This window comes from Meriones unguiculatus, chromosome 18 (genome assembly GCF_030254825.1).
Source record: "Meriones unguiculatus strain TT.TT164.6M chromosome 18, Bangor_MerUng_6.1, whole genome shotgun sequence".
Taxonomy (NCBI): Eukaryota; Metazoa; Chordata; class Mammalia; order Rodentia; family Muridae; genus Meriones; species Meriones unguiculatus.
Window position 1 is genome coordinate 66,746,283 of NC_083365.1, and position 23,142 is coordinate 66,769,424.

A 23,142-nucleotide genomic window follows, 5' to 3' on the forward strand; every position below is an offset into this window, starting at 1 on the left:
AAACCCCACCCTAACTGTAGGCAGAACCATCCTTTGGGCTTGTTCTTGGGCTGAATAAAAAGGAGGTGAGCTGACATCATCATGCATCTCTGCTTCCTGACTGTGTATGCCGTGTGACAGCTGCCTCAATCTCCTGTTTCCATGCCTTTCCCATCATGATGGGTTGTGAACCCTCAAACTGTGAGCCAAAGGAAACCCTTTCTGTGTAAGCTGCTTTTGTCGGGGTATTTTATCACAGCAACAGAAGTGGCCAATGCCTTCATTCAGTCAGCATCAAGTCAGTCCTCTACAACAGCAATGGAAGTGTCACTCTTTGATATGGTTGGAAAAGGATGAGTACTTATGCACCCAGGATTGTGTTTGCCAAACAAAGGAGGAAACTCCTCAGCTCATTCCAACAAGTAGGAAGCTCCAGCAGGGCGGCAGAGCACCTGCCTCACATTCACAAAGCCCTGGGTTGGGTCCCAGCATCACACAGACCAAGTGTGATGGAAGGTATCTGCAGTCCTAGCACAAAGGGTGTGGAGGACCAAACATTCAAGGGCGTCCCCAACTATATCACAGGGAATTAAAGGCAAGTTTGGGTCAGAGACACTGTCTCAAAAAATAAGTGCTAGATGGAGCTGGAGAGGGTACTGGGATTCAAAACTGGCAAGAGGCTTGTTTATATTCTTAAGGATTTGTATATACTGTAAAGAGACAGAAAATATTCTAAAGTTTATGCTGAATGGAAGGGCAGAGGGGGAAATATTTCTTTCCCTTTTGGCACCGAGTAGAATTTTCATTGAGTTTTTTGTTTTCTGAAGATTTGTATTTACCCTTACAACCTGCCCCAGTGAGGCTCTAAGCACTAGGGAGATGACTCAGTCTGTAAAGTGCTCGCTCTGCAAGCGTGAGGACTTTTTAAAATGCTAGGTACACTGGTGTGCCCTTGTGTGCCCCAGCACTGGGGAAGCAGAGACAGGAGGACCTCTGGGGTTCAGCAGTGTAGCCAAATAATGAACTTCAAGTTCACTGAGAGACCTTCCTTCAAAAAAATAAAGGAGAGAGTGACTGAGGAAGACACTGCTGATCTTCAACCCCTACACACACCTCCACACAGGCACACATGCCCACACAGGAAATATCTGCAGAACTTACCCAAAGTCAAGAACAGTCTCTCATATCTTTAGGATGACCTTTAAGACACTCTTGGGAGAACATATTAAATTTCAAAGGCTCTGATGGCTGGGACTTTGGTTTAGATGCTCCACTCTCCTGTATAGAAATGGGGCAATTGAATATGGCTAAGGGGTCATTGACATAAAAGGATGGTCTCTTCTTTCCCAGGGAGGGTGATGTTGAAATTCGGAGAATGTACAGTATTTTACCATAGTGGCCGCTGCAGTGTCTACCGTCTACCATCACACCCTTACACCAAGAAGTGCTGTTCGCTTGGGCTGTCAGGGTGTTTGCCTAGCCTGCTGGAAGCCTCCCTTTCGAGAGTTTGATCTCCGTACTGCATGACTGGGTGTGGAGACACGTGGTTATAAACCTAGAATCCCGGAGGTGGAGAAAGGATGAACACAAATTCAAGGTCATCCCTGGCTACATAAAAAGAGTTTGGGGCCAGGATGAGCTTAGGACTGTTTCAAAAAATAAGATTATCATCTATAGTTTGGGAGTCATTGTTATAGGGCCCCTGTGTTAAAGGCTTTGTCCCTGGGGTGGACCTAGTGGGAAATGATGGCTCCTCCTAGTTAGAGGTCTTTGGTCATAAGGAGTGTGACCCCAGAGGAGACTATTGGACCCTGACCTCTTTCTCTTTGTCCCCAGGACTCCCTGAGCAGGACATTAGCTCCACCATGCACTTGCAACCCTGAGCATGATGGGTTGCTTTCGAGCAGGCGCAAAGCTGGGAGCCAGTCAGTCACAGGCTGAAGCCCTCCAGACTCTGAGCAAAGCAGCCCTTTCCTCTCTCTGAGTGGATCAGCTGTTTATTTGTTGCAGCAGTGAAAGCTGAAGAACAAGAGCGTTTACACCACTTTACGCTGTCCTGTAGGACGCGGTGGACATTGACTTAATTCTGTTTGTTTAAACATCAGCCTGGGAAGCGTTAGCTGATTATTAGGGGTGCCCTGGACCAGAGTGGGAGCCCACATCTGTAATCCCAGCACTAGGGAAACTGAGGCAGGAGGTTTGTGAGGTTAAAGCCAACTTGGATTATATAGTGAGACTCTGTCTCAATAGAGGATTAAAAAAAAAAAGTTGTTGTCTGCCTTGTCTTTGCTCAAGGAACATGACTTAGATCCTCCAGAGAGAGTACTTTCTGGATTGGAGGGGACAGACGGAGGTTGCAGCAGGCTCCGGGCGGGTGGCTGGGGTCCTCCCCCCTCCCCGCTCTCCTCCCTGCCAGCTCTGTGCCGTGCCGCACCCCCCTGCTATTCCCAGCGGGTGGAGTCGCGAGCAGTCCAGTCCTTATCAATAGGCACTGCAGGTTAGCACGCTTGCCACCTCCTTCAGGGAGCAGAGTCCCTACCTAGCCTGACTGTGGATCCAGTCGGATTGGGTAGGTCCAGCCATGGTTACTCTGGGCTTGGGGGTCGCCCAGGGTCCTGGATGCCGCGCAGGACTCTGAGAGGGACACCGAGATAGACACCTAACTCCGGAGAGGTCAGAACGCAAGAGTCGGAGGAGCATGCCTGGCACCACAAGACCCGGGCTGTCGCCAGGGGGGCCACGGTCCCCGCTTCTGCTGCGGCTGCTGCTGCTCGCTAGCGCAGCGTACACCGTGAGTAACGCGCCCCCTCCCCATCGCGTCCCCCAGACGTGGACCCGACTGGCCAGCCCGCGGTCCTCTATCCCGTCCTAGGAGTTACGGGGAGCAGCCGGTTTCCCCTCCCTCACCGATACTAGCGTCCACTCCGTCGGAATCCCCATCTCCGGAGGGAAAAACTTCTTGAGCTCTGTGAGGAGGATCTAAACTCGGTTTCCTTGCCTTCACTCATCCCTTCCCGCAGCGGAGCTCGCTTTCCAGGAGGCAGTTCTGAGGCTGCCCCAGCAACGTCGTGTCCTAGACATTTGCCCTCTAGTTGTTTAATCAAACCCCGCTCGTTTCCCTTTGAGACCCTGGTCACTTGAGCTTTACAAGCAAGGAGATCAAGGCTCAGAAAGGGCGCGGGGGAGGCTTAATGTCAGACGACAGAACTACATTGCTCAGGCTGGCTGGCGCCTTGACGTTTTCACACGCGCGCTCCGGGTTGCAGATGGGAAACTTCGGAGAGCTGTGAGGGGAGTTTCTGCATCTGTGGTGGGACCGTTTTCGGTCCTCGCCCGCCTGGAGGGAGCTGGCTTTCTAAAGCCTGCTCCTGCAGGTTCCTGGAAGCAGCAATTCGCAACAAACTCAGGGCAGGAGAGGAAGAATGCTGGAGGAGAGAGAGAGGCCAGGCGGGTGGTGGTTTGTGTTTCTTTCCCATAGAAACTCCTGGGAACTTTGGGCGGCTTCCCCTGGGATATCTGAATGAGAGACAGGCTGCAGTGAGCCTGGCAGGATGGAAAGAACTGGGGAGAAGGTCAAGGCTGCCCGGGTTGGACTCCAGGGTTACCTCTCCCGAGGAGCTCTGCAAAGTGCTCCCCCACCAGGTCTGAGTTCTAAGAAACCTGAGGTTCCCATCTGGGTCAAAAACTTTGCTTCCTGTTTCCTAAAGCATTTCTGCGCTGTGTCAGGGGCTGAAGGATCAAACCCCAGTTCACAATTTTGTCTCAAAGGGATGCTCCAGGTTACCTCAGGAGTAAACAGATGGGGAAACTGAGTCTTTGCTTGGTTCAAGTCTTCACCGCACCATAGACCCTGCTTGTGTTTAGTCCTAAGTCCCTCATTTTGCAGACGATCAAAGGCCTCAGAGGGGACTTACTTGAGATCAGCATGTTAGGCGCAGGGCTGGGCCTGGAGCCCAGATCTCTAGATTCTTAACTTTGGGAGGAGGGGTCTGGCCAGCCAGAGGTTTGTTCTGTCCCTGTGTCCCTGGTATTTGCATGTCATTTACATACACATATGCACTGTGAGTATGTCTAAGAAAAGGCTTCCTGTGGGCCTCTTATCCAGACCTCTGATTCTATCTCTTGGGGTTTGTGGCAGAAAACGCCTTTAATAAATGAGGGTGGAATTGGACTGTTTGGACTGTTTCCCAGCTTCTGCAACTTTTCCATTTTGCTCGTTTGACTCTGGGTGGTCAGACGCTGGATCTTGAAATTCAAGGATAATAAAGAAAATTTCTTCCTTTCCTTTGTGTAGAAGAATGTCATAGGCCTCTTCTAAAGAGACCACTGAGGCTGAAGTGCTTGTTCCTCGCCCTTTCCTAGAGGGGAGGTGTCAGAAGGGTCCTTTGCAAGTGGAAACTGAAAAACAGTGAATGCTCAAGGCGACCATCCCCCACCATCTGCTCTACTGCCGCACTCCATGTAGCTCAGGAGGGCTTTCACCTGGGACAGTCAGAGCTGCTCTCCCCACACACACCTGTCCCACCAGACACATGCTGTGGCGTGAGCACAGAAACTTGTCTTGTTCAGTTTTCTCCCTAGGACCTGCCCCATATAGGAGGAAGCTCAGTAGGTATGTGTTCAGTGAACGGTGGTGAGTGAATGAAATGGTTACAGCCCTCATAGGAGAGTGTCTTTGTGTGTGTGTGAGTCTGGGTGTGGATGTGGAGGCCAGACGGCAGCTTCTGCCATCCACCTTGCCTTTTGAGGCAGGGCCTCTTGCTGACCTGGGACTCACCAAGTGGGCCAGGCTGGCTGGTCAGCGATCCCCCTGGATGCTCCTGTCTCCACTTCTCTAGCACTGGTTATTATGGCTGGTTTTAATGTCAACTTGCCACACTGAGAGTTACCAGGCATGCACAGGGCACACAGACATACATGCTGGCACAATGCTCATACACATACAAAGCTTTTAAAAAATAATTATGCTCTCTATACTGGTTCTCTTGTTTTTATTGTAATACTTTTTGATCATATTTACTTCCCACTTATTCACCTAACTCCTCCCAGATCCATTCCCACTTCCTCCCAAGTCCCAGGTTCATATCTGTCTGTCTGTCTCTCCTTTACCAATAACTCACTGAGTATAATTTATGCTGCTCATACACTCATGGGTGTATGAGACAGTCCACTACAGCATGGGGAACCTACCAGGATCCACATCTGTGAAGAAAACTGACCCTCATCCCCATATCAGTGATGAACTGCCAATAGCGCCTCAGCTAGAGGTGGAGTCTGTAAGTCCTTCCCCCATGCATGGGGATGTGTTGACTGGCTTGATTTGTTCAGGCAACCACGACTGCCCTGACTTTGTGTGTGCACCTGCCCCGGCGTGTCTGAAAACACTCTTACGGCAGTCCTCTATAACTTCTGGCTCTTGCAATCTTCCTACCACATGATTCAAACAGGGTTTCTTCACACACAGTTTTTTGGGGACAGGTCTCACGTAGCCCAGAGTAACTAAAAATGATCTTGAACCTCTGACCCCCAGCCTCTACCTACTAAGTACAGGTGTGTGCCACCATGCCAAGCTTGTGCTCGGCAGGGAATTGGAACCTGGGGTTTCATGCACCCCTGGGTCAACTGTGATCCTGTTGACATGTGGGCCAGATATAGCAGTTCTGAACATCGCATAAGCCCTGTCGACATCTCTGGCCCCTCCATATTAGGGGCTATGACTATCCCTGCAAGGCCGTGACAGCAGAAAATATCAGCAGACATTGTCAAATGCTCTACGAATACAAGGAGGGAAACTGTCCCTGTGGGACAACTCCTGCCTTAAGGGCTGTCATGTTTCTGAGAAGTTATATCAACAGCACTAAAAATAGGTGGCTGTTGCGGATTGGATTTGAGGCACAATTGATGGTAGAGACTCTGACTCCAATGATGGAAACAGGCTGTTAGCTGTTAGCATTTTTGTCTCACGTGTGTGGAGGCCAGAGGTCAGCCTTCAGTGTCATTCTGAGGGACCTTGCCCATCTTGTTTTTCTTTGAGACAGGGTCTCTCACTGGGATTTGGAACTCAGTGGTTTGGCTGAGCTGAGCGGCCTTGAAAACCCCAGAGCCGGCTGTCTCTACTTCCCAGTATTTGCTGCCACCATGCCTGGCTTTTTAAGGAGGCTTCTTGGGAACCGAACTCAGGTTGTTGTACTGAGAATGCAGTCACTTCACCCACTGAGTCGTCTTGCCAGCCCTGTAGTTTAGATTTGGTATACTCTCCAAAGGCCCGTGTGTTGAAAGCTTGGTGTCCGGTTCATAGAACGGTCCAGAGATAGTCAGACTTGGGAGGCAGAGCCTAATGGGAGGACGTGAGAGGATGCCATGACCCTGGCTCTGTTTCCTGGCTACCCTGGAGTGAGCAGTGTCCTCCACCATATGCTCTCACCATCATAGACTCTGCTGCCAAGGGCCCAAATGGAACTCTAAGTCAAAATGAACCTTTCCTCTTTAGCTGATTTTCCCTGGTGCTTTATAACCGTGGAGAACTAACTAATACATAACTATGCCCAATAAAATCCCATTTCCAAACCAGATCAAAGGCTCTGCAGAGAATGCATTCTTTGTCTTCACCGCCCTGCTTGTCATTTTCTCATTCTTGCCCCTCCCTCTTTCTAGTTGATGACTCTGAAACAGAAACTCTCCAACTTTCTAGCTCAAAAAAAAACCAGAAGCCTAGCCACCTTCCCAGCACCGCTACTTGTCCGAGAGGCCCAGAATGACTTTTCAGTATTAGTCATTGTGGTGGTCCCTTCCAGTCTCTCTCTCTCCACTGGGCCCCAGTCTCTCTGCTGTTAAGGATGCTGACCTTAATCAAACTCTGGGGTACCCAAGGTGAACCCACAACACTCAGATCCTATCTGCCTATACTTGCTTACAGTAAATAGAAGGCCGCTCAGCATTGTGTGGACCTGAAAAATAAGACTATCCTGGGGCAGCTGCTTCCACAGATCACTCTGACAGATGAACTCTAATGGGAATGCGCAGACCTGGTCAGTTGTGCCTGCAGCCCAGACCATCCTGTCCCTTATAGGAACATGAGCCTGTTAGGATCAGAACCTGGACCCATAAGCTCATTAACCCCAAGAACTTTATCTAGAGCCCTCCCTGCTGCTCCCCTCACCCACAGCTCTCAGAGGCACTGTCATGTGACCTGTCTACTTGAATTCCTGGTCTCCTGAATCATACTCTCATTTCCAGCTGATAGACTTGCCTGTCATTTCCAGAGCGTCAAGACTACCTGGAGACTTCCTCTTGCTTCCTCTGATAGATGTGTCTACAGTTAACTCTCTGCATCTTTCCTTCCTAATCATTTTGCTCAGCCAGGCTGTCCTCACAAAACCCATACACGGGGGACTGGGGAGGTGGCTCTGTTGGTCAAACGCTTGCCTCACAGGCACAAGGACCTATGTTTGATCCCCATGTTTAACGATGTTAGATATAATGGCTCATGCTTTTTATAATCTCAGCTCTGCAAAGGTGGAGACTAGCAGATCTTTGGGGCTCTCTGGATAGCCAGCCTACTTGGTAAGTTCCAGGATGGTGAAGGACCATGTCTCAAAACAAAACAACAAAACAAAAAGAAATAAAGGAAAAATAAAACAAACAAGCAAAAACCAAAGGTGGGCTACATATGAAGCATAATAATACATCAGGTTGACCTCTGGCATGTGCACACACACACACACACACACACACACACACACACACACGCACATACACACCACAGACTGGCCAGCATAAACAACAAAGGCTTCCTTTTCCTAGTTCTGGAGCTGAAGTGTAGATCAACATCTGGCAGGTGTGTATCTAGTGAGGGTTTGCTTTTTGGCTTCTAGGTAGCTGCTCTGTTCTCACTCGGCCTTTCAGGGAGTATGCTGGGTGGATATTGGCTCCTCTTACAAGAACATGGATCTTTTAAGGTCCAGCCACTACCCTTACTGCCTTACCAGTATTCATTATATTCTCAAGGTCTCTGTCTCCAAATACAGCCACACCTGGGTGTGAGGGCCTCAGAGTATACATTTGGGGTGACATAAACATTCAGTCCACGGCACTATTTGAGGAGGGGCCACTCCCTTCTTGTCATGCCCAGTCCCTAAACCTTGCCTTTCTGTGTTGCTCAGCTTTTGTCATTGAAAGGGATGCGCATATAAGGGATGATCAACTTACGGAGAAAAAGGTTTATTTGGCTCACAGTTGTAGAGATTCAGCCTATGGTGAATTGGCCTGTGGTGAGGCCCAGCATCATAATGGAAGTTCATAGTGGAGCAAATCTTTATGTTTCCTAACCAAAAAGAATCTGAATGAAGGCAGGAAGGGGCTGGGGCCCATGATCCCCTTCAAAGGCACACCGGTGTGGTGGTAGTTTTGAATCACCTGAAGGGTGTCACTGTCACTGAAGGGTTGTCTAGTTGGGGTTGGCCGGTGGGCACCTCTCTGGGGGATTATTTAGATCATATTCATCGAGGAGGAACGCCATGGAGGCTGTCACCCTTCTCAGGGTAGGGACTCTGATCATAAAGCCTGGAGAAAGGAGCAGCATGCTAGTGTGCATGCGTTCATTGCTGCTTTCCTCTGACTGCAAGTGTAAAGCAACCAGCTCTCTCAGGCTTCTGCTGACACGACTTCGCTGCCGTGATGGACCATATTGTGGAACTGTGAACTACAAGAACCCTTTCTCCCTTCATTTGCTTTTGTCAGGGCATTTTGTTACAGCAGCAAAAACAAAACTAAGACACCGACCTGTCTCTTACTAGTTCCGGCCTTCTAAGGGTTCTACAACCTTCCCAGTAGCAGCCTTCAGCTTCTAACACACGGACCTTTGGGGAACATTCCAGATCCAAACTATAGTACCATCCCACACGTCAGGAACTTCCTTTCCCAGGTGACAAAATCTTTCATGACCAACCACTGAGGTCTGTCCCAGCCCCACTTCTCTGGGTCTGCTTTCTTCAGATCCCAGGCAGAAGTGAGTTCACGCTGAGTGTTTCTCTCTCATTAGTTGCCCCGCTTGCCCAGTCCCAGGAGGACTAGGGAAACAGCTCTCTGGACCCTTCCTTCCACAGGCCCTCCTCTGCCCCCTGGTGGCCAGATTCTTGGACTCATGTCTTTCCCTCTATCTTGCAGCCTGGCTCCTGCTGGACACCCACAGAATCAGGCTTACTGGCTTATTTAGCCACATTGGCTAGATGTTTCCAAAAAACATCTTTTAAAATCATGTGTTTTGTGCTCAGGATGAGATGGCTTAGTCAGTAAATGCTTGCCTGGCACCCATGAGAACCCAAGATCCATCCCTATGCCCCATGTCAAGGCACTGAGCGTGGTGGTCGGTTCCTGATTATAATCTCAGCACTAGAGAGACGGAGACAGGAGAATCCCTGGGACTTGCTGGCCCCACAGTCTAGCTTAACTAGGGAGCTTCATGCCAGTGAGAGATCTTGTCTCAAAGGAGGTCGACAGTATTCCTGAGCTTGATACCCAAGGATGCCTTTTGGCTTTCACGTGAGCGTGTGTGTGTGTGTGTGTGTGTGTGTGTGTGTGTGTGTGTGTTGGGAATTGAATTGAGTTTCCAGCACAAGAACCTTTGGTGACACATTCAAGTCATAGCATCCTGTTATCTGAGAAACAGAAAGGACACAGGAATGGGGTCATGGGGTCAGGGAGCACCTACCCTGCTGACCTGGGCAGATGGGCCCAGGAATGCAGCTTCCCACAGGCCTGTGCGGCTGAGGGCTCTGTCCCGACTCTCTGCCCCCTTGGCTTCTGTCGCCCCTGAGTTCCTGCCTCCTGTCTGCCTCTGTGTGCTTCCTCATGCTGCATCGTCTCAGCCTCAGGATCTTCCAGCAGGCGGTCATTGTCCCCTTGCTTTGTTGATGTCACCAAGTGGCCTTCTGTAGCCGCCCTGCCAGCCACCCACTCACCTCACCTCTCTGTACTAAGATGGCCTACTCACTCAAGTTTCGGTTCCCCAGCTGTAGGCGCTTCACCGTGGGCACCCCTCACTCTTAATACACTGCTCCCACCTCAGCACCCCGGCTGAGCACTGCCTGCTGACCCTTTGTCTTCCCCCTTGTGGCCAGTCAGCACCTCCTCCCTCAAAGCCCTTACCACCACATGCTCTGGCCACTGACCTCTCTGTGTCCACTAAAGACCACGAGCTCCAAGAGGGGAAGTCATATTCCATTCCCCTTGTGTCCTCAGAGAGAAGCAGACTGCCGGGCACATAAACATGCCAATCAATGCATGATGGGGATGTGGGGTGTTCTGAACTGTCAAGTGACAGAGAGCGTCCTTCTTGGTTTTCACTGTATAAACTACGTTGTTGCTCTGCTACCAAAAACATTTCCTCACATGCTCAAGTTGTCAGGCAAGTGACTGCATTGCAGAATGTGAAGAGCAAGATAATGTTGAGTCTTTTCACTTGCAGCATTTAAATGTGTGTGTGTGTGTAGGTGTGTACATATGCAAGCGTGGTGCTTGTGGAACCCAGAGTTCTACACGGAGGGCCTTCTTCAGTAGTTCTTGATCTTATTTTTGTTTCTTTTCTTTGCATGTGTATGTAGTGTGCATGCATATGTTTCTGTGTGTTCTTATGTGTGTGAGATCACACTGTGTGTGTGCATGTGGAGGCCTAGGGTTGATGTTGGGTGTTTTCCTCAATCACGCTCCACTTTCTAAAAAATGTTTACTTTTGCATATGCATGCATTGCTATATGGAAGCATGAGCGTGTGAGTGCAGTTTCCTGAGGAGACCAAAAGAGGGCGTTAGACTTCCTGGAGCTGGTGTTACAGGTGATGGCTAGCCACCCAACACAGACAGTGGGAACTGGACTCCAGTCCTCTGCAAGAGCAGCAAGTGCCTCTAATCGCCTAACCATCTTTCCAGCCCTGTCAGGTCTGAGGGAGTCACTCACTGAACCCAGTGCTTGACAATTAAGCTAATTTACCTAGGCAGCTTCCTCAGGGAGCCTTTGTCTCTACTTCATGGGTGCGTGCTGGCATTACGGCAGGCCACTGTGCCTTCCAGACATTTATGTGGGTTCTGCTGGTCCTTATGGCTGCAGATCAAGCACTTTATTTCCTGAGCCATCTCCACAGCCCTCACTTTATCTTTTAAGACAGGGACCTGGGCCTTGCAGATTTGGCTGGGTTGGCTGCCAAGAAAGACCCAGAGATTCTCTTTGATCTTTTGTTTCCACCTCACTGGCCTTGGGATTACAACAACAAACTGCCATAGCCAACTTTTTACATGTGTGCTGGGATGCAAACCCCGGCCCTCATACTTGCACATTTCATTAACCAACCCCTCTTAGATGCCTCCAAGAATTGAGCAGATTTTAAAGTTCTGCCATCTTTTATTTTGTCTTCTCAGATTCAAGAATCCAAAATGAAACTCACAATAGCCAATAGAACTCAACATCTTTCCTCTCTTCTGTTGATGTCTGTTTCATTACCCTCTACCTGCAAGCTGGGATGAATTCTTCCATTGCTTTCTCAAGGGCAGGCAGTGGCTCCCATAGCTTCAAATCCATCTGCTTGGTGAGCATGGTAGGGTGACATTACGCCCCACTGCAGGGCCAGGAATCCAGGAGCATACAGCTTGTCTCTCTGGGTAATTTTCTTCTCCTCTGGCTCAATCAGTGAGCTTGGGTCACAGGGCAACAAACACAGAGACGGCCTCTCAGGTCAAGAAGATATCATAAAACATGTCTTCCATTTAGAGAACATCCCAAAGGCAGAGCTGGTAGGTGTCAGAGGACCATTTAGCAGCAAATAGGAGCTTGTGTACTATTGCAGGCCCAGCCTTAACTGAATGTTGAGACAGAGGGTGTCATTCCCCACAAAGACACTGTCGGATGTGTGAAGCCTCACAGAGACGACAAGTCAGTACCAGTTCTCTAACGAGGGAATGACTGGAGCTGGAGAGCTGGCTCAGTGGTTAACAGTGGGTGCTGCTCTTCAGAGGACACAAGTCCACGTGGTGGCCAACAACTGCCTGTAACTCCAGCTCCAGAGGATCAGAGCCCTCTTCCTGCCTACCAGGGCGCTTCATGCACACAGTGCACACAGTTCATGCCGGTATATACATGTTAGTAAACACATTTTAAAAAAGAAAAGCAGCACAGCGCAGTTTTGGTATTTTGGCAATATCAAAACTGGATTAAAATATGTAAGATTAAAAAATAAAAAAGTAAGCAGGATGCAGCGGTGCATGCCTGTAATCCCAGCACTTGTGGAGGGAGCAAGTGGATCTCTGAGTTCGAGGCCAGCCTGGTCTACAAAGCCAACCCTGTCTCAAACAAACAAACAACAAAATGTTCAGTTGGGGATGTGGCTCAATTGTTATAGTGCTTGCCTAGCATGCATAAGACTCCAGGTTCAAGCCTCAGAGGGGGTTGCCTGTATTCCCAGTACTGGTCATGGGGTGGATAAGTATGGAGGCAGGAGGATCAGAAGTTCAAAGTCATCCTTGGCTACACGGTGAGTTTAAGGCTAGCCTGGTATATCTGAGACCCTGTCTTACAAGAGAACAAAATGGATAAAAAAAGCTTCCACAGATAATATTCATGAATAATAATATTCATGAAAATGACTACAAAGAGAAAATGGTTAAAAAAAATTTCAGAAAGATTAAAGGCAGCCAGGCATGGTGACACACACCTGTAATCCCAGCACTTGGGGAGGCAGAAGCAGAGGCAGGTGGATTTCTGTGAGTTCAAGGCCAGCCTGGTTTGCAAAGGGAGTCCAGGACAGCCAAGACTACACAGAGAAACCCTGTCTCAGAAAAAAAAAAGAAAGAAAGAGAAAAAAAGAAAGAAAAAAAGATGGAAGCAACAGGAATTTTAGAAAAATATGAAAAGGAGGAAAGGAAAGTCACCCACAGGTACATAGAAACTGAGTGAAAAAGCACAGCAATTATTGACTTCAGAAAAAACAAAATGCCCAAGGACACATAATCCTCTTATGGGACTTGTTTCAACAGCCAGCAATATTTCATTGTCAAAAGAAGCCGTTATAAACATTGAGCATTGCTTTCACTAAAAATGATATGAACAGAGTGTACGGAATCTGGGAATGAGAAATGTTTCTAGGGAGAAATTAAAACATCGAAATCTTTAATGTCCTTAATAGGAAGTTTGAGATATCCAAATGATCCAAAAAATAGTGTTGTTTTAAGAACATGGGGCAGGGGAGAAGGAGGAGGGGGCACTGGGGAGATGGGGTTAAGAGCAAGCACTCCTGCAGTTTGGTTCTAAGAAACAAACTCAGGCAGCTCCATGACCACCTCAACACCCATCTCAGGCGTCTGGCGCCCCCTTTCGGCCTCTGTGGGTACCTGCACCCACGCGCATCTCCATGGGTAGATAATACACACACACTCGTAATTTAAAAAATGAGTTCATTGCACAGAATCCACATGAAAAGAAAAGAGCTGGGCACAGTGGCATGCATGAGAGGCAGAGATGGGTAAATAGTGGTGACCTTGCTGCCCAGCCAGCCTAGACTTCTTGACAAGTGCCAGGCCAGGGAGAGACCTTGTCTCAAGACAAAACAAAACAACAAAGATGAACAGATCTGAGGCCCTGGCGCTTGCAGGGCTATCCTCAGGTCTACACATATACATGTACCCATGTGCAACATGCATGAATGCACACGCAGACATAGAGATGTGGGGGAGGGGGGAGGAGGAGAGAGAGGAAGAGGGAGAAAACTGCTGTTGAAAACTTGCAAATTAAAAATATGGAGGTAAAAATGAAAGTGAGCCACTAGAAGGAGCTAAAAAAAAATAGTTGCTGAGGGAGAAACAGGCAAAAGTTTGGGAGTGTGGCTAGTTTCATTTTCAAACTCTCAGGTCAGGTGCAAGTGAAATGAGGAAGAACGCGGGCTTATAGAAATTCCGTGTGTGATTCAACTGCTTAAAGAAACTCTCTTTCTGTAAACTTCAGCAGTTCTTTTATCTTCGTGTGTCTTTTGCTCCTGTAAATTTCATGAAGAATTATCAACACTGCATGTGCCTATGTATGCATGTTTGTGTACACGGGTGCATGTATGTGCTGGTGCACACACACCTGTGTGCATGTACATACGTAGAAGGCAGAGGGCTGTGCTGGTTGATCCTCAGGCACTGTCCACCTTGTCCTTGTTTTGTTTTGACACAGGGTCTCTCAGTGGCCTGAAACTTTGCAGTGGGCCTCAGGCATCCTCCTGTCTCCGTCTCTCTCTAGCAGTGGGATTACAAGTGCCCTTCTCCATGCCTGGCTCCTTAAAAAATAATTTCCTTTAACCTTTGAGAATTTCATCCGTGTATAAAATATATCATGACCATGATGTCCAGCTCCTTTTTCTTTTTAATGTGAATTTTGGGCATGGAAGGCAGGTCCTCTGCTTGCAAGTACTGAGCCATCTTCCCCAGCTCAAGGCCATAAGTATGCCAAAGGCATGGATGAATCTCCCTGCTAACACTGAAGACAAGCTGGCTATTGCTGCGATAAAAGCACCACGACCAAAGCAACCTGAGGAGAAAAGGGTTTATTTCATCTTACAGCTTGTAATCCACCATCGGAAGAAGTGAGAACAGGAACTCCAGGCAGGAACGGAAGCAGAGGCCACGGGGGAGTGCCCCTTTCTGGCGCTTCTTGCTCCCTATGGCTCACTGTATCACGCAGGCTCACCAGTCTAGGGGTGGCATCACCCACAATGAGCGGGACACTTCACCATCAGTCAAGAGAATGCCCTGTGGCTTGCCTCCAGGCCAGTCCTATGGACACATGTTTTCCATTGTGGTTCTCTTTTCTCTGGTAACTATAGCTTGCGTCAAGTTAACAAACAAAACCACCCCGACACTAGCTGAAATAGTGAGCTCCAGGCTCAGTGAGAGACCCTGTCTCAAAACATAATACGGAGAGAGATTTTATAAAGATCCGATGAGATCAACCTCTGGCCTCTCCCCACAGGCATGTGCACCTGTGCACACATGCACAAGCATTAACACACACACCAAGAATAAACTAGAACAACAGACAGAGAGACAACTGGTTTGGGGAGGAACCGGGAAGCCGGAGCCTGTGTCAAGGCCCATGGCATGTGAGCAAGCAGTTGCTGCAGAAAAAGCTCAGGCTTCCTAACCCAGATTAAACACATTGTGGGACACTCCAGCCAGTCTGCGCCTGTGACTTTACAGCGGTGGGAAGGTGACAAGTATTCAGCAGAAGCTGTGCCATGGCTTTTACGTTTGGATCCTTTCTCCTGCTAGAGACACTTGGTCTCCTTTCTGATGACGTTGGGTGCTGGCAGTCAGCTGCGTGGTGCTGTGCCGTGTGCTGGGCAAGAATGCTATGGTCACCCGGGCTGGTGCACTGGAGCTTTCTGTTTCCATTTGCTTTTTTTAAGGCCAGGATCTCATTTAGACCTTGGTCTTCCGGCCCGGCCTCCCATGTGATAGAATCACAGGCACATACCTGTAATCCTAGTTCGCTCAGTGCCAGGGCCTAACCAGGGACTTCATTCAAGCGACACAAAATGCTTTCAACTGAGCCATACCCCTGTCCCTTAAATGTATTTTTTGAAGCTCAAGGTCAATTTTATTAGAGTTTAAAAGAAAACTTCCAGGCCAGGTAAGTAAGCTGTAAATCTCAGCAGCTGCCTGGAGGAGGAGAATGGAGACAAGAGAAGGAAAATATGTGGTGTCATTTGAGGTAAGCTGGCGCGACAATGAGCTGGCCACCAACACTTATGCAGCCACACGATGGTGAGGAGACCTTAGGAAAAAGTGTGAAGAGCCACAACGGCCAGAGAAAGCATGCTTAGAACGAAAGTGCAAAGAAGGAAAGGCAAAGCTGAGCTTTTCAGAATAATTCAGGAAAGTGGGCAGGCTTACAAAGTCATGGGGGCTGTGACCTTGCAAGCTACAGGGTAGGCACTCCAATTCTGGGGAGGAACAAACATTAGTCTTTAGAGGGTCTTAGCTGCAGTTTTGGCTTGATAATGTCCACCGAGAACAGGCTGAGCAAGGGCCAAGAAACGAGGCATCGCTATGCGTTTATAGACTATTGAATTTTTTTTTGTCGGCACCATAGACTTTTTAATCACACAACTTTGTGTATGCTTGCTAGAATTACACACACAAATTTATTTTGATTTATTAAGTGGGGAGCAAGTGGGAGATCATTGTAGGTGTACCCTTAAAGAGGAGAGTGGGGGTTCAGGTGCTCTTCTCCTTTCTCTCTCATCCCCGGCCGTGAGGCAGAGGGTTGGTATCCGTGGAGATGACTGGCCCCATGCAGAAGAAGCAAAGATCCCTCCTCCTTTACAGAGTGGTGGTATTAAGGCGGCCAGGTGGAGAGTTGGGTCTTTCTAGTGGTAATGAGGTCATCCTCAGTCAACACTGGAGCTAACGGGAGCTAACTAGCGTGGGGGTGGGACAAGCGTGGGGATGAGGCCAGCGAGGGGGTGAGACCAGCGTGGGGGTGAGGCCAGCGTGGGGGTGAGGTCAGCGTGGGAGTTGACGTTCACCCCTCCCCCACCATCCTGTCCGCACACCTGCCCTCCATTGAGGAAAGCAGGCTCTGTCAGCAGCGCTGACCCTGCTCTTCGACCTGCAGGGTGGATCTCTGCCCCGATTGTGTGATGTGCGGCGAGTGCTGCTGGAGGAACAGGCCCAGTGCCTGCAGGAACTCTCCAGAGAGAAGAAAGGGGATCTGGGCCTGGAGACAGTGTCAGGTAGGAGGCCTCCCTCAGCCCAGGTGCACTCTGCGGGTGGATCCTGTCCAGTCAGTTGGGGTGGGAAACTCATCCTCAGGACCAAGGGGGCTGTGCAGGGTGGGGCCAGTTCTGTCCGCTCAATCAGCTGCCGGATGGGGGACATGGTCTACATGGACTCAGAAGCCAGCATCTTCCTATCTCCTTTCTCTGGGAACAGCCAGTGCATTCTCGCCGTCTGCTCCCGCACACACTGCTAACCAAGGTGAGTTTTTCTTTGTTTCTTTTAGTTTACAAATCTCTGAGTGTGTGTGTGTGGTGTATATGTGATACATATATGTCTGTGTGTATGTGTATAGGGCATGTGTGTAGAAGTCAGAGGACAACTGGTTCTTGCCTTCCTACTTGTTCCAGACAGATCTCAACGTTGTTACCCATGCCAGGATAGCTGGCCCAAGAGCTCCCCCGGACTTGTATCTTCCTCCCACAGGGATGCTGGGAGTGCAGATGTGTGACGTTACACCTGGCTTTATGTGGGTTCTGGGGGTCTGAAGCATGCCCTCGTGTTTGTAGAGCAAGCACGTTACTCATTGGGCCACCCCCCCACCCCAAAGAAAAGGCCATTGGCCTTTCCTCAGCACTCTTGGCCCATGGTGAGGAATAAGGTGTGTGGGGGAGGGGGTATGTCACAGGATCGGCTGAAGATGGGGCAGGAGAACACGCCTGGTGCTGACGGAGTGGACTAAGCATCTCAGAACAGACTGCACGAGAGCACTGTGCTGAGAAATTCCATTCAGCACTAGATGCAGACATGCCTGGTTGCTGTCACTTTTTCTGCCCCCTCTCTGCAAGCCCTATAAGGGCTTTTACATTTTATTTTTAAATTTATTTATTTTATTCTACGTGTATGAGTTTTTTTTCTGTGCACCACATGCATTTCTGGTGCCCAGGGAGGTCAGAAGACAGCGTTAGATCCCCTGGAACTGAAGTTTTAAGGTTGTGAGCCACTGTGTGGATGCTGGGACAGGAACTTAGATCCTTTGCAAGGATAATCTGTGCTCTTAACTACTGAGCCATCTCTCTGGCCCTTGCAGGGAGAATTCTAGCAAGTATGGCTATATATAGCACCCTTCCTCTTCCAGCTTCCAAAGAAGACACCCCCAATGAACCCAGCATCCTTGCTTTTGGAGTGCTAGCTGGCATTCAGTGGTTGTGTGACTGTAGCAAATTATTTAAGCTTCAGTTCCCCAATCTCTAAATGGAGATAGTCATGTCTGCTTAGAATTATAATGATAAGTGGTATAAAGTGGGTAAAGGCAGGTACTTTGCAAAGATTTTAATTTAAATATTAAACATTGGAGCTAGGAACATTGCTCAAGCGATAGATCACCTGCCTGCCATGGGCAGGTCCATCCATTCAATCTCTAGGATCATGGTCAGTCAACCAATCAATAAGTAAATGCTTGTTACTATCAAGCAACATTAGAAGTTTTATATTTGTTAATTGTAGTCCTAGTCTCCTCTTTAATGTCTCTCTTTGCAGACTATTGTCTAAGAGTATATCATTAAGAAGAGAACCTGGGGCTAGGGAGATGGCTCAGTCAGTTAAGTGTTTGCCTTGCAAGCATGAAGACCTTAGTTGGAGCTCAAAACCCACTTTTAAAAATCCAGCATGAGGACTGGAGAGATGGTTCAGAGGTTAAGAGCACTGGCTGCTCTTCCAAAGGTCCTGAGTTCAATTCCCAACAACCACATGGTGGCTCATACCATCTATAATGAGATCTGATGCCCCCTTCCGGCATGCAGGTGTACATGCAGGCAGAACATTGTATACATGATAAATGTTAAAAGCCAGGCATGATGGCATGCAGTGCTGGGCATGGAGAGACATGCACAAACAGATCCCTAGGCTCACTGGACAGCCGGACTAGCCAGTGAGTTCCAGACCAGTGAGAGACAATGACTCAACGCAACAAACAGCGTGATGGTTGTCTTCTGAATACCCACATGTTGAAAACACAGGAATACATACACAGAGAGAGAGAGAGAGAGAGAGAGAGAGAGAGAGAGAGAGAGAGAGAGAGACACAGGGTTGTTCTTAGAACCAGGAGGTTGTCATGTGCTCTGACCCAGGAGGGGTTGAGGTGTGCACCTCACCTGCCCTGCCGTCTCAGTGGTTTCCCAGAAAACTAAGTTCTCAGTCCCTCCCACGGTTCCATCTTGGCTCACGTGCTTGGGAGCTGTCAGGGAACTCTCTGCTGGGGGTCTGGGGTTAATGGTTAAGCTGCTGGTTCTCTCAGGTAAGAGGTTAATGTTTGAAAGCTAGAGACAAATTACAGGAAATGCCACTCATGGAGTGTCACCAAGCCTGAAATACTTACCACAAATAAGTATTGAGTGAGGTGACCAAGTCCATGCTGTGGGAATGTCTCGGGGTCATGACCCTAGCCACTGTTCCACTGTGATATTTATTAGGTGGTTTACAGAAGCCATCAGCTTCTCAGAGGGGCTAGGAGAAGTCTCTGGTTCTCCCTACAAAAAGAATGTTCCAGAAGGAGAGTATAGCGGTCAGAGTATAGTAGGTTCTGTGGTCATAACAGGCCTGGGCATCCATCCAGCTTTGTCACGAAGGGCTTGTGTAACCTCCAGCAAGACCTCTTGGGCTTTGGAGTCCTGCCTTTTCCTTCAAGCGGGGCATGCTAGCCGCTTTCTTCTTGTCTCTTCCAGCTGGTTGGTCTCCGCTGAGCATGAGTGAGGAGGCACAGGACTTTTTGTACTGTTGTGCTTTTCTGTCAAGATTTACAATCCTCTAGCATTGATCATATTATGTAACCACTTGTATCAGGCCAGGAGGAACTGTGGGCTCCTGGGTGAGCTCCGTCAGCAGGTGCAGGGGCCCACAGCAAGGGTATTCCAAGTCCTCTGTCATGTGCTCCAGAAATAGTCCCAGGTTACCAGCAGATAATCTGTGCTGATTTATAAATACGCCAGAGATGGAGGATGGCCCCTGTGGACCAACACAGGAAGAAGGGAAAGCGGGCAGAGGACTGGGTCTCTGTGAGCCAGGTACCCTGCTTGGGGGAGAAGGGGCTAAAGATTCTCAACTTGGTCTTCCCCCCTTTCCCAGTTCCACTTCACCTTAGACTGGCCTCTGGGGCTGTCTCTAGGCAACACACAGGCACCCGTGATGCTGGGTCTGCCTTGGGCTGGAGCAGATTCAGGGCTTTCCCAAAGTCTAGAGAAGCCCGTAGCCTTCACTAGGTGGTGGCGGACCATTCTCTCCTAGCTGTGGCTTTTATGTTGGCTTCACTCTCCTCGGGCAGCTGACACTTAAGTCTTGCCCTCTCTCTCTCTTTTATTTATTAATTATTTTACATTCTGTTGGCAGTTTCCCCCTCCTCTCCTCCCAGTCTCTCCCCACCACCTCCCTCCATTCCCTTCTTCTTTACTCCTTTTCTCTTTCTTTCTTTCTTTCTTTCTCTCTCTCTCTCTCTCTCTCTCTCTCTCTCTCTCTCTCTCTTTCTTAACAGGGTTTCATTTAGCCCACGCTGGCCTCAAACTTACTAGGTAGTTGAAGATGACCTTGAACTTCTGATCCTCCTGCCTCCATTTCCTGATTGCTGAGATTACAGATGTGTGCCATCATGCCAGGTCCTGTGGTGCTGAGATGGACTCAGGGAGCTCAGGACTTGCTGTGTGCTTGGCAAGCACTCTCCAACAGAGCTCTATGCCAGCACTTGTCAAAACTTCTTCATCTTTTGAAGACATATTAAATTCTCTAAAGACCACATAAGCAGTAAAATAAAAATAGTCCAAACAAGGACCATCGAAAAGCTCAGGCCTCCATGTGAGCACACCCTCACCTGCCAGGAATCCATGGGTCTGCTCTTAGCCTTCTTTGCCCAGAGGGTAGAACTGAACTGGGTGTTTAGTAAATGCGGGGTCAGGAGTTGGTGCCGCTGATGTGAGGGGCAGCCTGGCAGGGTGGCCCATCACTGCTGAGGAGATGGACAGCTGCGTGGGATTCCAGCTTCATCAGTCTCCCTGCATTTGTCACTCAGCCCCAACCCTGGGGTCCTCTGTTCTTCCTCTGAACGTGGGGTGTTGACTCCCTGCGACACCTGGGCTGTTGGGATATTCAGCTCCAGAATGTCTGTCACTCATAGCTCAGGCCTGGCATGACCCCAGCCCAGGGCCTGGCTGACATGAAGAGCATGACACTGAGCCAGCTGGCACCCTTACCATGCCTCGGCCAGCTCTAGCTTGGTTGTTCTGTGGACCCTGCCCAACATGACCCCCCGAAGACCCTCAGACATCCTGACAGCTCATTCTGTCTGGTCAGGCAGGCAAGGTCATCAATCACACGGACTGGAACTTTTGGCTAGTTCCCTGGTGGCTTAGCCAGCCCCAGCCATCTCTGAGTCCTGCTTCTCTGGTGATTAATAGGCTCTGGAAGTGGCTACCTGCCCCAATACTGGAAAAGCCACTGAATAGGTAAGGAGACCCTGTCCTGTAGCCACGTGGAGATATCTGCTTAAGGAAGGGGGCAACACAGGTCCCTCCATGGCCTCCTGGGACTCCAAATGCCAGAAGTAGAGAGCAGCAGCATTTTCTGGAAAGCATCCTCCCAGGACCAAATCCCACCCATTACATTAATACTCTTCTCATCGCTGTGACAAAATCAGCTTAAGAAAGGGGGCTGCCTATTGGTTCACAGTTTGAGGGTACAGTCGTTCTGACTCAGGCACAGCATCAGGAGCTCAAGGCAGCTGCTCAGTTGCACCCACAATCAGCAGAGAGATAGATGTCCATGCTTGGCTCACTTCCTCTTTTCTTTCACCCCAGCCTATGAAACGGTGCTACCCACATTCGGGGTGGCTCTTCCCACCCCAGTTACTCAATCTAGAAGCACCCCCCCGACATGCCCAGAAATCTCTCTCCAAAGTGACTCTGGGTCCCATCAGATTGACAGTAAACATCAATCATCAGACCCAGGAGCACCTGGGAAAACCTTTCTCAGACCTGGAGGGAGCACTCATGGCTGGCCGGTGGAAGACTGGCGTGTTGGACAGTGGGACAAACAGGCACTCCGTGGCTGTGCCAAAACAGAAATGCACGGGGCTTTCCACCCCCACCCCCACCCCCAGGCTCACCGAGCTCATCTCCTGGGTTCCCCAGATGACCAGCATCTAGTTTTTGGTCCTGCAGATGCTTTTCCTGGCCCGTGGGACCCTATTATTAGTTAGTTTTCCTGTTGCCCTGACATCAACAACCTAAGAGAGGAGGGATTTATTTTTACTCACAGTTTCTGAGGGCTTGTTTTATAGTCCTTGGTCCTACTGATTTTAGGCCTGTGGTGAGGCGGAATGGTCAGAAGGATGAGGTGAACAGGAGGCAGAGCATAAGGAAGAGCTGGCCCTCAGTGACAGCCCCACTCAAAAGTTTCCAGAGCCTCTGAGAACAGTGCCACCAGCTGGAGACCAACTGATGAGCACATTAGCCAGCGGGGGACATTTCTATTTATAACAAGACCACCAGGTCTGGGATGCAGCTCAGTTGATAGCCGAATACACGTGAATACGTGGATTCCATCCCCAGCCATTCACAAACCAGGCGCCACGGTTGTGATGGTTAGCTTCAGTTGTTAACTTGACTCAACCTAAGGTCATGTGAGAGGAGTGTCTCAGTGAGGGAGTATTTACACTGGCCTGTGGCCATGTCTGTGGGGGATTATCCTAATGGAGTTAATAGACCCAGCTCACTGTGGGCAGCACCATCCCCTAGGCAGGGGTTCCAGACTGTATAAAAGCAAAGAAATGGAGCTGAGAACAAGCAATAAAGGAATCGAGCCTGCAATCATTCATTTCTCTCTGCTCTTGACATGGATATAATGTGACTAAATGCTTCACGTTCCTGCCACTGTGTTCTAACCTAGAACTATAAAACAATAAACCCTTTCTCCCCTTACTTTTTGGTAGAATACTGTGTCATAACAACAGAAATGAACTAGGACAGTGGGCCAATCTGTAATCTCAGGACTCAGGAGATGGAGGTAAGAGGATCAGGAGTTCAATGACTGCCTGAGATACATAGTGAGTTCAAGGCTGTTCTGGGATACATGAAACCCAGAGAGAGAGAGAGAAGCAGGGGGAGGCAATGTTCAAGCATCATTCCGACCATGCTAGGTGTTCTCATGACATCTTTATCCATTTTCAATACAGTCTCTATGGCAACCTGACCCACCACAGAGGCTTCACGCCTTAATTCCTGTCAGAAGCAATGGGAAACCTGCCCAGTACACAACTCTCTGGGCTTTGGCCTACAGGATTCTATTCAGCCATTGGGAGGCCAGACCCAGAAACCTGTGTTTTTATAAACTGCCCAGAGATGCTTTGAGAATTCATGCATCATTCCTTCTTGCCTGAT

At 49.2% G+C, this 23,142-nt stretch overlaps 1 protein-coding gene across 4 annotated transcripts in view; it reads left to right on the forward strand.

The window, feature by feature from the left end:
- Positions 1–2,416: 2,416 nt before the first annotated feature.
- Positions 2,417–23,142, forward strand: part of Sctr (secretin receptor) — a 52,662-nt gene continuing 31,936 nt past the window's right edge. The window contains exons 1-3 of one of the 4 annotated variants that reach the window (XM_060371684.1): positions 2,419–2,770; positions 16,620–16,737; positions 16,937–16,981. In XM_060371684.1, coding sequence (XP_060227667.1) covers positions 2,678–2,770; positions 16,620–16,737; positions 16,937–16,981 — 256 coding nt within the window. In that variant the 5' untranslated portion in view covers positions 2,419–2,677. Of the gene's footprint in view, positions 2,771–16,619; positions 16,738–16,936; positions 16,982–22,694; positions 22,769–23,142 lie in introns of those variants that run through there. The other 3 variants (XM_021661727.2, XM_060371685.1, XM_060371683.1) reach the window with 3 other exon arrangements.